Source organism: Lycium ferocissimum, chromosome 9 (genome assembly GCF_029784015.1).
Source record: "Lycium ferocissimum isolate CSIRO_LF1 chromosome 9, AGI_CSIRO_Lferr_CH_V1, whole genome shotgun sequence".
Lineage (NCBI taxonomy): Eukaryota > Viridiplantae > Streptophyta > Magnoliopsida > Solanales > Solanaceae > Lycium > Lycium ferocissimum.
In genome coordinates this window covers 26,439,030-26,452,119 of record NC_081350.1, presented here as the reverse complement: position 1 = coordinate 26,452,119, position 13,090 = coordinate 26,439,030, and the positions used below count along the sequence as shown (strand labels likewise).

The window sequence follows — 13,090 nt, the reverse complement described above, 5'->3', positions numbered from 1 at the left end:
TCGTAGTCGCCGAAGTCTTACACAGATGTGAGGCGAAGGGACTTAGAATTTCAAGTTAATGATTGGGTGTTCCTTAAAGTCTCACCTATGAAGGGTGTTATGAGATTTGGGAAGAAAGGGAAGCTTAGTCCCAGATATATTGGACCTTACAGAATTTCACGAAAGGTCGGTCTAGTAGCTTATGAACTTGAGTTGCCACAAGAGTTGGCTGTCGTTCACCTAGTGTTTCATGTATCCATGTTGAGGAAGTGTGTAGGAGACCCGTCGTTGGTTGTTCCTGCTGATACTATAACAGTTAAGGATGGCCTCACCTATGAGGAGATCCCCGTAGCCATTCTTGATCGTCAAGTTCGCAAGTTGAGAACTAAGGAAGTAGCCTCAGTAAAGGTCTTATGGAGGAGCCAGAAAGTTGAAGAGGCTACATGGGAAGCCGAAGAAGACATGAAATCCAGATATCCTCACTTGTTTGAAGAGCAAGCAGATAGCCTTCAAGGTAACTACCTTTAGTATTCATGTCATGTCCCTTATGTATTCATGCCTCACGTTTCACGTTCAAGTTCATGTATTCTCTATTCATGTCTCATGTTTTAGCACTCATGTTTTCATGAAACTATGTCATGTCAGTTTTCCATGTTCCATGTCATGTTTCTTCACGTTCATATATTCAAGTTATGTCCAGCCACATTCTTAATCATGACCCATCATTCGAGGACGAATGATCCCAAGGGGGAGATATTGTAACACCTCGTGCATTCGGGCTAAGATTTGACTCATAAGACGGGGGTATAATGAACCCAATTTGAGTAGTGTATAAATGGAGTTTGAAACCCAATCAAGACATGAGAAGAGTCCTTGAGCAAAGGAAAGTCGGAAGCTACCCTACGGAGCGTGTTTTCAAGTGAGTTTGCACCACGTCTCAATTAAAATGAGTATACGAAAAAATATGTAAGGAATTTGGGAAAATTTCCTTCTTAAAAGTTGTAGATCTTTGAAATACCTTTCCAACGGTATATTATGGAGGTCAAACAGACATTTGTACAAAAAGTTATGCCCATTTTACTAAAATAGTGTTCTGCCGATTTACGGTGGAATATACGGGCCGTGAAAATTATACGGGCCGTATATTTAGACCGTAAAATTGGCCCGTAAAGCCCAAATCACGTAATTGATTTACGGTGAGACATATGATCCGTAAAACTTTTACGGGACGTAAAATAGGGCGTAAAATGGGTCCGACAGCAATTATAAAACTTCGTTTTAAGGCTTTTTCACTTCATTCTTCACACCCCCAAGCCCTAGAACGACCTTCTATTCTCTCCCATCATCAAGAACACCAAGGTAAGCCTACTCTAATCATTCCAAGTCAATTCTAATATATATCCTTGTAATCTAAACAAGAAATCATCATTCTAACCTAGGGTTTTCAAGAAAACCCATCTCAAGGTTCAAGAATTCAAGATTTTGGAAATCTTCTTCAAAGTTAAAGTCTTTGATTCAAGTTTGGAGCATTACCTGGTATGTAGAGTTACTATCTACGTGTGGGAACATCATTGTTCTTTCCCACGCCTCATAATATATAGATTATGATTCTTTACGAAAACTAGGGTTTCTATACCATGCTCATGATAACCCTAGGTCCATGTCCATGAATTATATTCATGTATGAATTGTTATAATTCATCATTTAGTTCTTAATATTTCCTTATGATTATTAAGAATCTGTCCGTAATCTATGAAAAACACATATATCTCATTCCATGGGTTCATGCATGCTAGTTTAAGATATGTTATGCTATTTTCAAGAAAATACTATGTTTTACAAGTTCATGCAAGCAAGTTATAATTCATGATATCCATGTACAAGCAAGTTATGATTTATGAAACCATGGGCAACAAGTGCCACATATTTTTACATGTTCATGTTTTTGGGAGTTGTTTTAATTACCGAGAAGGCTTCAAACAGCTTGAAACTACGTAGCCACCGTAGGATGAGGATCGCTCCACCCTTGCTTAGGACAATCTCTCATAATGACTGGATCCTTTCATAATATTATTAAATCTCATGTCCCTGGCAAGGTATGAGTGTTCTGCTAGTAGGACGCAAGTACCAGACCATGTTGTCGGTTATATTTACTGCTCTCCCTACTCACGATACTTTACACATGTTATATATGTATATGTACTCATGTTCATGATCATGTTTCAGCTCAGTCTCTGTTATGTTATTTTCATGTCCCATGTTATTTCATTCAGTTGCTTTACATACCAGTACATTCAATGTGCTGACGTCCCCTTTTATTGCCCGGGGGCCTGCATTTCACGATGCAGGTACGGATTTACAGGACGCCACATCTGCTCAGTAGGATTTGCACGTACCAGCTTATTGGTGAGCCCCATCTCATTCGGGGTTTAGGCATTGTCTTTCTTTATTTAGTTTTGCATCTAAAGGTATGCTGGGGGCCTTGTCCTAGCAAGTATGTTACGTGTTTCAGACTCATGTTAGAGGTTTCATAGACAAGACAAGTGTCATGCTAGACTTCAGAGTTGGTTAGCCGGTTTGGCTCATTTATGATATTGTCCGCATTCATGACTTAACCAAGTACTTGTGTTTAATATTATGACTTATTATGTTTTACAAAAGCTTATCATGCACTTCACTTTATAATTCCGCTCATGTATGCCTCATGATGATTCAACAAGCCATGTGGTTCGCTCGGTCACATGCAGTCAGGCACCGAGTGCCGTGCGGTTCGGCCCTTGTGGTTCGACCTTTTCCCGGACCCCGCGCATAGCGGGAGCTTAGTGCACCGGGCAGCTCTTTTTTTTTTTTAATCAGTTCTCACTGAAAATTTATTGGCGTAATTAGTTAGTATTTGCTATCCAAAGGGTTTTCAAGGACACAGTCAACATATAGAACTGCCTGAACTTAAAAGTTATGAAGGAAATTATTGCATTAATGAAAATATGAAGTATGATAGATTATGGATAGAGGGCAACAAGAGAACTAAAATAGATGATCGATTACCCATATAATGAATTCATAAATAAATATGGTAATTATATGATCATCAGAGTTGAATATAACATATTCCTGAATAAAAATGCCATCGTGACTTTCATTATTCGTATAATTAAATTACCAAAGACAAGGAAACTGGAAAGACGATGAAAAGATTGAAATTGCATGGAAACATAAATTCATAACCTAGATTTAGGGGTGGCAAAACTAGCCCAAACCTATTTGACCCGCCCAAGCTTTAATGAGTTTGGGCTAGAGTGATTTTGAAGATGGGCTGATTTGGGCTAGCCCAAGTTGACCCATCATAAATCATCAACCCAAATTGGCCCATCAAATGAGCCCAAACTGACCCATAAATTGTCCTCCATTCATAAGAATAAAAGCTTCAAAACATGATTAACTTCCTTTTTAATTATTATTTAAATTTATTTTTGTAATTATTTTTATTTTTAAAATGTTCATGTTTAATTTTCTTTAGAAAAAAAAATATTTTTCTTTTATTTTTTAATTTTTATTTTCTAATTTTTTATTTCCTTATTTAAATTTTTTTACTAGTAACTTTTTATTTTTAAGTTTTTAATTTTTTTCCCGAGGGTCTATGTTGATCCATTTTTGTTTAACCTATTTTCGACCCACCATATTCGACATACGTTTGCCACTCTTAGTTATGTACAAGACAACCATAAAAATATATAAATAAGACAAAGGGGTAAAAGAGAGGAATCTGACAAAATCAATATTCATTATGTCAATTAACATTTAATTTTCTTTTGATTTATTTTCGGAATAGTTTCGAATATAATTTATGTACTAGGATAACTTATGAGGAAATATTTACAGTGAATATCTTTATTATTTTGAGTAAACATATGTTTGAGTTTTTTTTAATATCCAAAAAGTATTTAAATTTGATTTTCAAAACATCGTTTATTTAGAAAAGCATGAGCGAGAGAATATTTACAATCAAAGAATATCAATATTTTTAGTTTCTCAAAATGTTGAAAAGGTGAGTTAAGTTGGGCGGGTTGGGTTATGACCCTTCATTTAGCCCATCTTGACCCAACTCATCTTAGCCCAAACAAGCTTTGGGCAGGGTTGCGCTTTGGCCCATCTATAGATTCAACTCATCTTGACCAGCCCAACTTTAGCCCAAATGGCCCATTTGCCACCCCTACCTAGATTTAGGGATTGTTGAAGGTGGACAATACCGTACTATTTGTACGTATTTTACCAACCACAATTAAGGTTAACAGTTTCAAACCCGAAGAGTCCATATTTACAGCAAAGCCAACAGTCACGGCAATAGTTGTCGCTAGCACAAGGCCTCACACAAGTATTAAGTCGAGGGAGCAATCTCCTACTAGTCCAAGAGTTTGAAGCTTGATCTTCAGATGTTTAGAACACTTGAATGCTTGCGGTTTGTAGAGAAATCGGTAGTCTCTGATTCACAAGCTCTCTTTGACTTCTTATTATGAATTCATGTCTTTTCGTGACTTATTAAGATCCCTGTTTATAGTTGTAGGAGAGGAGTTTTTATGAGGAAAAAAACTCTTTTTGGACTAATCAAGTTGAAGTGGTATAATCAATGTCACTTGTACACATGCTTCATTTACATTTGTCTTTGATTGTTATTTTGGCATGTGTCGTGATCCTATTGGGTCTTTTATTTAGCTTGGAGTGTCACTATTTTGACCCGTGGAACCAAACTAGGCATCTAAGATAAGATGACATCCCCAACTTAGTAAAATGGACTCAGCATTTGAAGCCCAAATTATTAAACTAGCCCAATAACATTGAACCATTAATAAGCACATATTTATTGGATGTAAATAATTAATTCAAATATATTAGTCAACCGTATTTATTTGGACTATTATATTTTGAATTTAATATAATTTAAGTTATTCATAAATTTATATCCAATAAAATTTAGATGCTTATACTAATATTCAGGTGCTCTACTCTTTAGAGATTTACCAGTATTTATATGCCCAACTTCTCTTGTTTCCATGTCATCCTTTTACTTCATGCTACGGTAATCTGCAATTAAGATTAATTTGAAATGTGGTATAATTCATCATTTTAACCTTTGCACTCGTGGTGTGCTAAACTGCTCAATATTTTTCAAGTTAATTTCAGCTTCAAAACCACAAATGTAAGTTTTGCCTCAGTTGAAAAGATTTGTCAAATCACATTGCTTACTTTATATTCACCGATTCTTTGTTTGGATTTGGAATATAATTTAGGTCTTTGAGATTAGTTTAAGGTTTAGCTCTTTATAAAAGACATTAATTCTGTAATGATTCAAATTAATTTTCTATTTTTCACATTAATTAGTACCTTTCTGAAATTATAGGAATAATCTATCGTATTCCTGAATAAAATATCATCATGACTTTCTTCATTATTCATATAATTAAAGTACAAAAGGCAGGAAAACCGGAAAGATAGCGAAAAAATTGAAATTACAAGGAAATATAAACACATAATATGGATTTATAGTTCGTTGATATTGGGCATTAAAGTATTATTTATGTGTATTCTACATTTATTTACAGCAAGAAAAATGGAGTCAGGGTATTTGACCGGTACATTCTTGGTAATGCATTGTGGCTACAACTAAATGATTGGGGTATCGATGATGGAATTTGTGGAATCAATCACTTGTTTAAAGGTTGGTCATAATCAAAATCAGGAAATTCGAGCGGTGTCAGTTCAAATATATGAGGACTAATTGTGAAAGAAATTTCAGACATAATTTTTTTTTTGGAAATTTGGGTCTTTGAGCTAATTTAAAGGAAATTTTGACTGATGAAGTGAACGAGCGGTGCTATCGGCGTAATTCTTGCATGTGGAGGCTTGCATTAGGTTTACAATGGAGATATTTCAGCTACTTGACTGCTCTGGTACTTTTCTCTACTGTTCGAGAATGAACTTGTTTTTAAGTGGTAGATGATGTAACAACCCGATTGATCGTTTTGAGCTTTTAGGATTTTTACATCTTTTCACCAAATCACCCTTCCTACCATATTTCACATGGTATTTGCTTAGAACGGTATTAAATTGTGTAGTACTCTGTCCCTGACGTGATACACATTTTTTCTTATTCTGTTCCAAAAAAAATGATGCATTTATATATTTAAAAATAATTTAACTTAAAACTTTCCCTTTTATACTTAATGAAATAATTTATGGCCACACAGTACATATGACTTATTTCCACAAATTTCAAAAGTCTTACACACAGTACATATGACTTATTTCCACAAATTTCAAAAGTCTTACTTTGTGATATCACTGGGACGGATGGAGTCGTTAACTCAACTGAAATTGGCGCCCAGTGGAAGAACACAGTTTGCTTTCAACTATGAAATCAAGTAAACAATCATTGTAAAATCAATGGAGATCACATCATCCTACCCAAAACCACCATTATTGCATACAAACGCCATTCCAATAAACTCCAAGAAATGGCTACCCATATCTACCCACTCCATTTCCAACACACCCCTTCAATTTCAATTGCCTTTAAATAGACCCCAACACAAAATACACCAACCCATAAAACCTGAAATCAAGAAAACTACAAACCCAACATGTACAATATCTGATATTTTAAGGTTAATGGATAGTCTTGGTCTTGATATACCAGTTGATATATATGTTTCCCTTATTAAAGAATGCACTGAATCTCGTGACTCTGCAAAAGCGATTGAACTTTGTAACCATATTTGTAAAAGTAATGTTATTCCGAGTTTGCCGTTATTGAACCGTTTGGTGCTGATGTTGGTTTCTTGTGGTTGTTTCCAACATGCCCGCCAACTGTTTGATAAAATGCGTGTGAGAAATTCTAAGTCTTGGGCTGCGATAATCGCGGGTTGTGTTGAAAATGGTGAGTATGAAGGGGCTTTGAGTTTGTTTATGGAAATGCAGAGTGAGATTGGGAACTTGTGTAAATGTGGTGATATAATTGATGATGGGATATTGGTGTGTGTTCTTAAGGCTTGTGTTGAAATGATGAATTTGGAACTTGGGAAACAAATTCATGGATGGTTACTTAAGTTGGGTTGTTGTGAAAGTTTAGCTTTGAGTAGTTTTTTGATCAAATTTTATGGGGAATTTGGTAATCAAGAAAGCGCAGATAATGTGTTCGATCATGTTCCGCGTTGTAATACAGTTGTTTGGACAACTAGAATTGGTAATTTGTGTAAAGAGGAGCAGTATGAAGGGGCTATAAGTATTTTCAGGGAGATGGTAAGAGGAGGAGTGAAGAAAAATAGTTTCACATTTTCGAGTGTTCTTAAAGCTTGTGGGAAGTTGAGGGATGCTGGATGTTTTGGTCAACAGGTTCATGCTACTTCCGTTAAGGTAGGACTTGATACGGATGGTTATGTGCAGTGTAGCTTGATTGACATGTATGGAAAATATGGGTTGCTAAGGAATGCATTGAGGGTTTTTAATGCGAGAGAGGATAAGAGCAATATTGCCTGTTGGAATGCAATGTTGATGGGATGTATACAGCATCGTTTCGGTGTTGAAGCCATGAAGGTTCTCTATGAGATGAAAGAAGCTGGTTTGCAGCCACATGAATCTTTGATTAATGAAGTGTTGTTGGTTTGTGGGAGTAGTAATATCGAGAAAATGAATGCTTGACTTTATGAATATCTCTTAGTTTCCATGAAGATGTGAAAACGGTTTGCATGATCACGGAATTTTTAATGGAATATAATGCAACCAATACCAGCGTATCGGCTAATCTCTCTAGTTTCTATGATGAGTTTGTTGTATATGGAGGATCAACAAGGGTATGTATATAATAATGGTCAGAAGTGATGTCAAACAGTCTTGCATATGGGGTATCTCTTAGTTCTCCATGAATATATGAAGATGATTTGCAAGATCAAGGATTTTTCATGGAATATTATGCAGCCAACGTACTGGCTGATATCTCTCGTTTCCGTGATGAGTTCAAGGATCAACAAGGGTATGTATATAATAATGCTCTGGGAGTAGCAAAACGATCTAGCATACAAGATGAGAAGTTATAGCACAAAACAGTACTCACATTTGATATGTGGCCGAGCTACCATTTGCTGGAGCTTCTGTTAATACTTAGTCTATGTGGCGCAGGAATGCAAGTATATTACCAACATCCAAGATCAGTTTCTAAAAACCAAAATGAGTTCTGTGATCTTGGACCCTGCAAAAATATGCAGCTGTTAGGATTTACTATGACAATGCATAAGTGGGGGTACAAAAGTTATTGCTGATGATTTGGTGGCTCACAATGTGGTGCATAGCGAGTCGAATTACTTTGGCAGTCATAACTTTGACATGAGTGCATATGCATGAGACTTTGCCCTGGGAGAACTCCATCATATGATTCTACTGGACTTGGTATTGTGGCAGAATCCTAATAGTGAGCAAGATCATTTTGTGGGAAATCCAAAACTAAGCACATATCCTTGTTCTTACAATCAGAAATATTTTTAGTTTAATAGGTTATCAAAGAAGTGGTCTACAGTTCTTCAACCACTCTTTCTTATCTGCATTGTGAAACTTCTGAATGCACAATTCTGTAGATATATGAGCATTATTCTAGTTGTTCACATGCTCGAATCTAGTTATGTTTTATTTGTGTGTTAGTATCATTACCAACTTGCTTGGGATTGAGGCGTAGTGACAGTAGTAGTTGTAGCTTGTTGGTGCCATTCCCATCACGTTTTAAAGTTATGGTGTATTTTCTGCAAACTTGAAACGGTGAGGTTGGTAAAATGATTTCTGAATACTTGAGAATCTTGATTCTTGATCAGTTCTGCAGCTGTTTTTGTAGCAGTGGATCTTTAATCATGAACTAATTCTCTTGTTTCCATTTGCCAGCCCAATGCTGAACTGCGAGAAGGAATGAAAGGCAACCCTTAGTAGTTGGGTGCACTGACAGTGTTCTAACGTAAAGCAATAAAGTTTTATATCAGTAATCCTCTAAATTTATTTTTGTGCAACAGCATATGAAGAAAGGCTTCAAACAAAAAAGGCACAAAGCCAAACTGACTCCGTGACCAACTTTTGGAAAGAAACAATGAAAACTGATAAATGTAAAATCGTATATATTCCACCAATCTCAATTTGATTGTTATTTTTGGCTTATCAAAAGTCAATATGACCAACTTTTGCAACAAGATCAAGCATATACTTTTCCATTAATTTACTTGTCGAGATTAAAATTAACATTACAATAGTCATAAATTATAAGCATTATCCTTTACACATTTTCTCACACACCAAAATGACAAAACATTATAGTTCAAAACTTTAGTCCAACATTCCTTTCATTCGATATTTGTGAAGTAAACTGTAACAACTGGTCTGGAAGAGAGAAAGTACAGTATTTTGGCACATAATGGAAGCATGACAAATCTTCTTGGTCTTATTATTTTACGTTATCCAAAATATTTTTACCATTCCAAGTTTTATTATTGTCCATAAACGAGAGGTCTATTAAATATGATATACGATTATTATATCATGCAATTTATGTGATTTGATGAGTGTAGTGAGGCAATTAATGTAGGTAAAATCTCATGAAACTAGTCACGGGAGTGCTCATCAAATTTTCTTTTTTATAGATAGGTCCCCTATTTGCCCCCAATATAAACACACACTATGTTTCTTCAATATATAGACATGGGGAGATAGAAACAAGACTTAAGGTGTGTGTAGTATGGGCGAAAATATTTTTGAATTTTATGTTTTCATGCTCAAAATGTTTTGGCAAATATCTTTTGTAGGAAATCATTTTTTTAAAGATTAGAAAAATGACTTTCCTATTGAGACTAGGCAAACAAATTTCTAAGTAGCATTCCAAACTCACTGTCTCCCCTCGACCCTCTAGTGCCCCCAACCCCAGCCCTAGACCCCCCCACCCGGCTACCTCCAACGCCCCACTCAACCCCAACCCCATATTGTTTTAATTTTATAGATTACATATTAATGCTCTTAGGAAAATATCCTTTTTTTTCCCTTACTTAACAATTAACACCACTTATTTTCCATAGAAAACATTTTCCTTCATATCAAACACACCCTTAGTCCTACGATACATCAGTCAAATATATATATATATATATATTTTTTTTTTTAATCAGTCAAACATGTATGCCTTCTTTCTTACTATAACATATTGTGTTCTATTATAATCATATCATGTTCGATCTAAGATTTTAATATGTTAGATTGCTCATAGGAAGTTCGTCTTCCAACAATCTATATATAATATAAAGCTAGGCATAGACAAGGTGATGTGACACCTCTCTATGATCTCCATTAGTATTTACCTTTTTTCTCAATTTTTTGACATTATTCTTTCATTCTCTATTTTACTAAATAGAATAAAATATTAAAGGTTCATCCCCCACAAATAATAAAGACTCACTCACCATTTAATAACATTATTTGTCATTACTTCCCTTATAATTATTGTAATTATATTTTATTAAATTTATATCTATTATAAAGCTAGGCAAAAGAAAAGTGATGTGGCTCCTCTCTTTGATCAAGGAACCTAATTTATATTTTTACTATTTTTTTTTTGTTGTGCAATGTCCCTTGATTTTGAGACTTCTTCTCCTCCTTCTAAGTGATAATTATTCAATTATTCTTCCGTTTGTATATCCCCACGTTCGTTCCCATTAAACCCCATTCCTTCATCATATGTAATGCACCATCAAGTGTAACGTAAAATTTTATTTCCTGCTTATATACCCACGTTCATTCCTCATTAAATACCAATTACTACAATCCAATATGTGGTGAATATATGTAAGCTTTTTTTTTTTTTTTTTTTTTTTTTTTTTTGTGCTTTATGGCTGAATTGTTAAAGATCTAGATGTCCTTTCCCCTCGAAGAACTGGTGATGTGAACTTCCTTTTTTTTTTTTTGACACTACAAAAATATTATGTAACCGTTATATATAATATTACTGACTAAATGTTCAATCTATTTTTCCCTTTTTAGCTTAGAACTTTACTACTTTTTTTTTTTTCAGCTGTCCTTTGTAGATGTGGCCATCTTTGATTAATGAAGCTAACGGAGGGAGGTTTGTACAATACCTTTTTGGAATGGCCATGCACCAGTATATCGTCAGATTTTTACTATCAAATTTAAGAATTGTTTGAGACTCTTTTCCTGCAATTTTTAGTTTCCTTCTGTTTTGCAGCATTTTTATACTGATTTTTTTTTTCATTATTGCTATTTTTCTCTTTTATTAAAGTAACTCAATCTTGTGAGTTCCGTTTTCTTCTTCCATAATGTGTATATATAATCTTACTTTTGGCATGACAATGGCCATTCCATAACAAATAAGTCATAGTTGCAGGGTTGGTAGAAAAGTCAGCCACTTACATTTTATGGGTAGATATAAGGACAACGACAAGAGCTACATACTACAGAAAATAATAACATTACTACTTCCAATATGGAATGATAGGATAACCTAAGGTAGGGTGTCACGAAACAAAAATATGAATTTACAATATCAAATGTTCAAGAAGGGTGACATTTCCCTCTTCATTTTCTCATTTTTGTATTTCTTACTCAATATCTTATATCATCTTCTCGCTTACTTCACGCGTATGGGGCCGGAAGCCAAGAAGATGACTAGGCATTCTCCTCCCCATTTTTCCATTGTGAGCTTCGAAAATCATTTTTGTTTGCTTTCTAAACTTTGTTTGCAGATGTGTTCTTCTACCGGAAATCGCTCTGTTTCCTCCTTCTTGGAGATAATTGCAGCTATCCGAAGTTGCACTTCACTTCCAATGCCAATGGAAGAAAAAAGTCAAAAAAAGGAGAAAAAAGATAAATGCCAATGGAGACCTTAGAGAGATGCCACATAGGATTAGTTATGCCTAGCTTTATTATATATATTGATTGATTGATTTCACTTTCATAACTCATGTATTTTTATCTCCATAAATATATTTCATATTCTCTTGATTCCTATATCTTTAGTATTCATAACCCCAAAATACTTGATGGGTAAATTTATGACAATTTATTGTCTTCGCAAACAAGAAGAGATGATGATTTTGAATATGTAGTGTTATGCCAAAGGTCCCCTGCTAATATATTTAAGGTCTCCAAAAAAAAGTCGTAAAGTGAATTTTCTATTTCTCCTCATAATCAATTACTACGTTTTTATTTTTCCTCATAATCATCTACTACGTTTTTATTTCCTCATTTTTTTTAGGTGCTTTGAATTGATATTAGAATACATTGTTATACCCTATTTTAACCGGGGTCAAAATAGTTTACAACATCCGGGTAATTCCGGGGTTATTTAAAATTAAGAGTCGCCACCTAATTATTTATGGTGAATTAGGGCACCTAAAGTAAATTAAAGTTATTTCTAAAGTTGATTTTATTTTAAAGTCTACGAAACCAAAAGATACGAGTGTGGTTCAATTAGTCTAAAGGAAAGGTATTAAGCCACCTTTAAGATCCGTTAAAAGACGGTTAACCGACCGGACTTAAAGTTAATTAGGCTAAGTGTAAATATAGTATTTAAATTTAAGAAAAATGGCTTGTAAATGTTCTTTGAGGTTTTAAAAGAAAATATAATAATACTATTTAAAATAATACTTGTAAATATTGCTAAGGCTTTAAAAATGCTATTTAGAATAAGATTTGCATAAAGTATATAAGTAGAAGAAAGTGGGATTTATGCAGCGTTTTAATAAATATTTGACATAATTTGAGTGGCGAGGTATTAATTGGTTTTTGCATTTCAAGTAGTATAAACAAAATAGCTGATGAGAGTTTTCTTTATTTTTTATTAACTATTCTTTAAGAATATGCATAATTGATTCAAAACTTAGAGAGTTATTTATAAAATATATTTGATTTTTATGTTTGCGTATTAGTGATGTCTCGAAATTTCTAAGATAGTAATAAATAGGACATAACTCCTTTAATTCAAACTATGCTATTTACAAATCAATTATTTTGAAAATAAATATTAAGATACTATAAATAACTCTAATATAAAAGGAAGAAAATGAAACTTATGGAATTAAT

General features: G+C 34.2%; 1 protein-coding gene across 1 annotated transcript; it reads left to right on the top strand.

The window, feature by feature from the left end:
- The first annotated feature begins 6,316 nt into the window (after positions 1–6,316).
- Positions 6,317–8,664, top strand: LOC132030044 (pentatricopeptide repeat-containing protein At1g31790). Its single transcript, XM_059419512.1, has one exon. It carries the CDS (start codon positions 6,419–6,421, stop codon positions 7,670–7,672), a length of 1,254 nt encoding a protein of 417 aa, XP_059275495.1. The 5' UTR covers positions 6,317–6,418; the 3' UTR covers positions 7,673–8,664.
- The last annotated feature ends 4,426 nt before the right edge of the window (positions 8,665–13,090 follow it).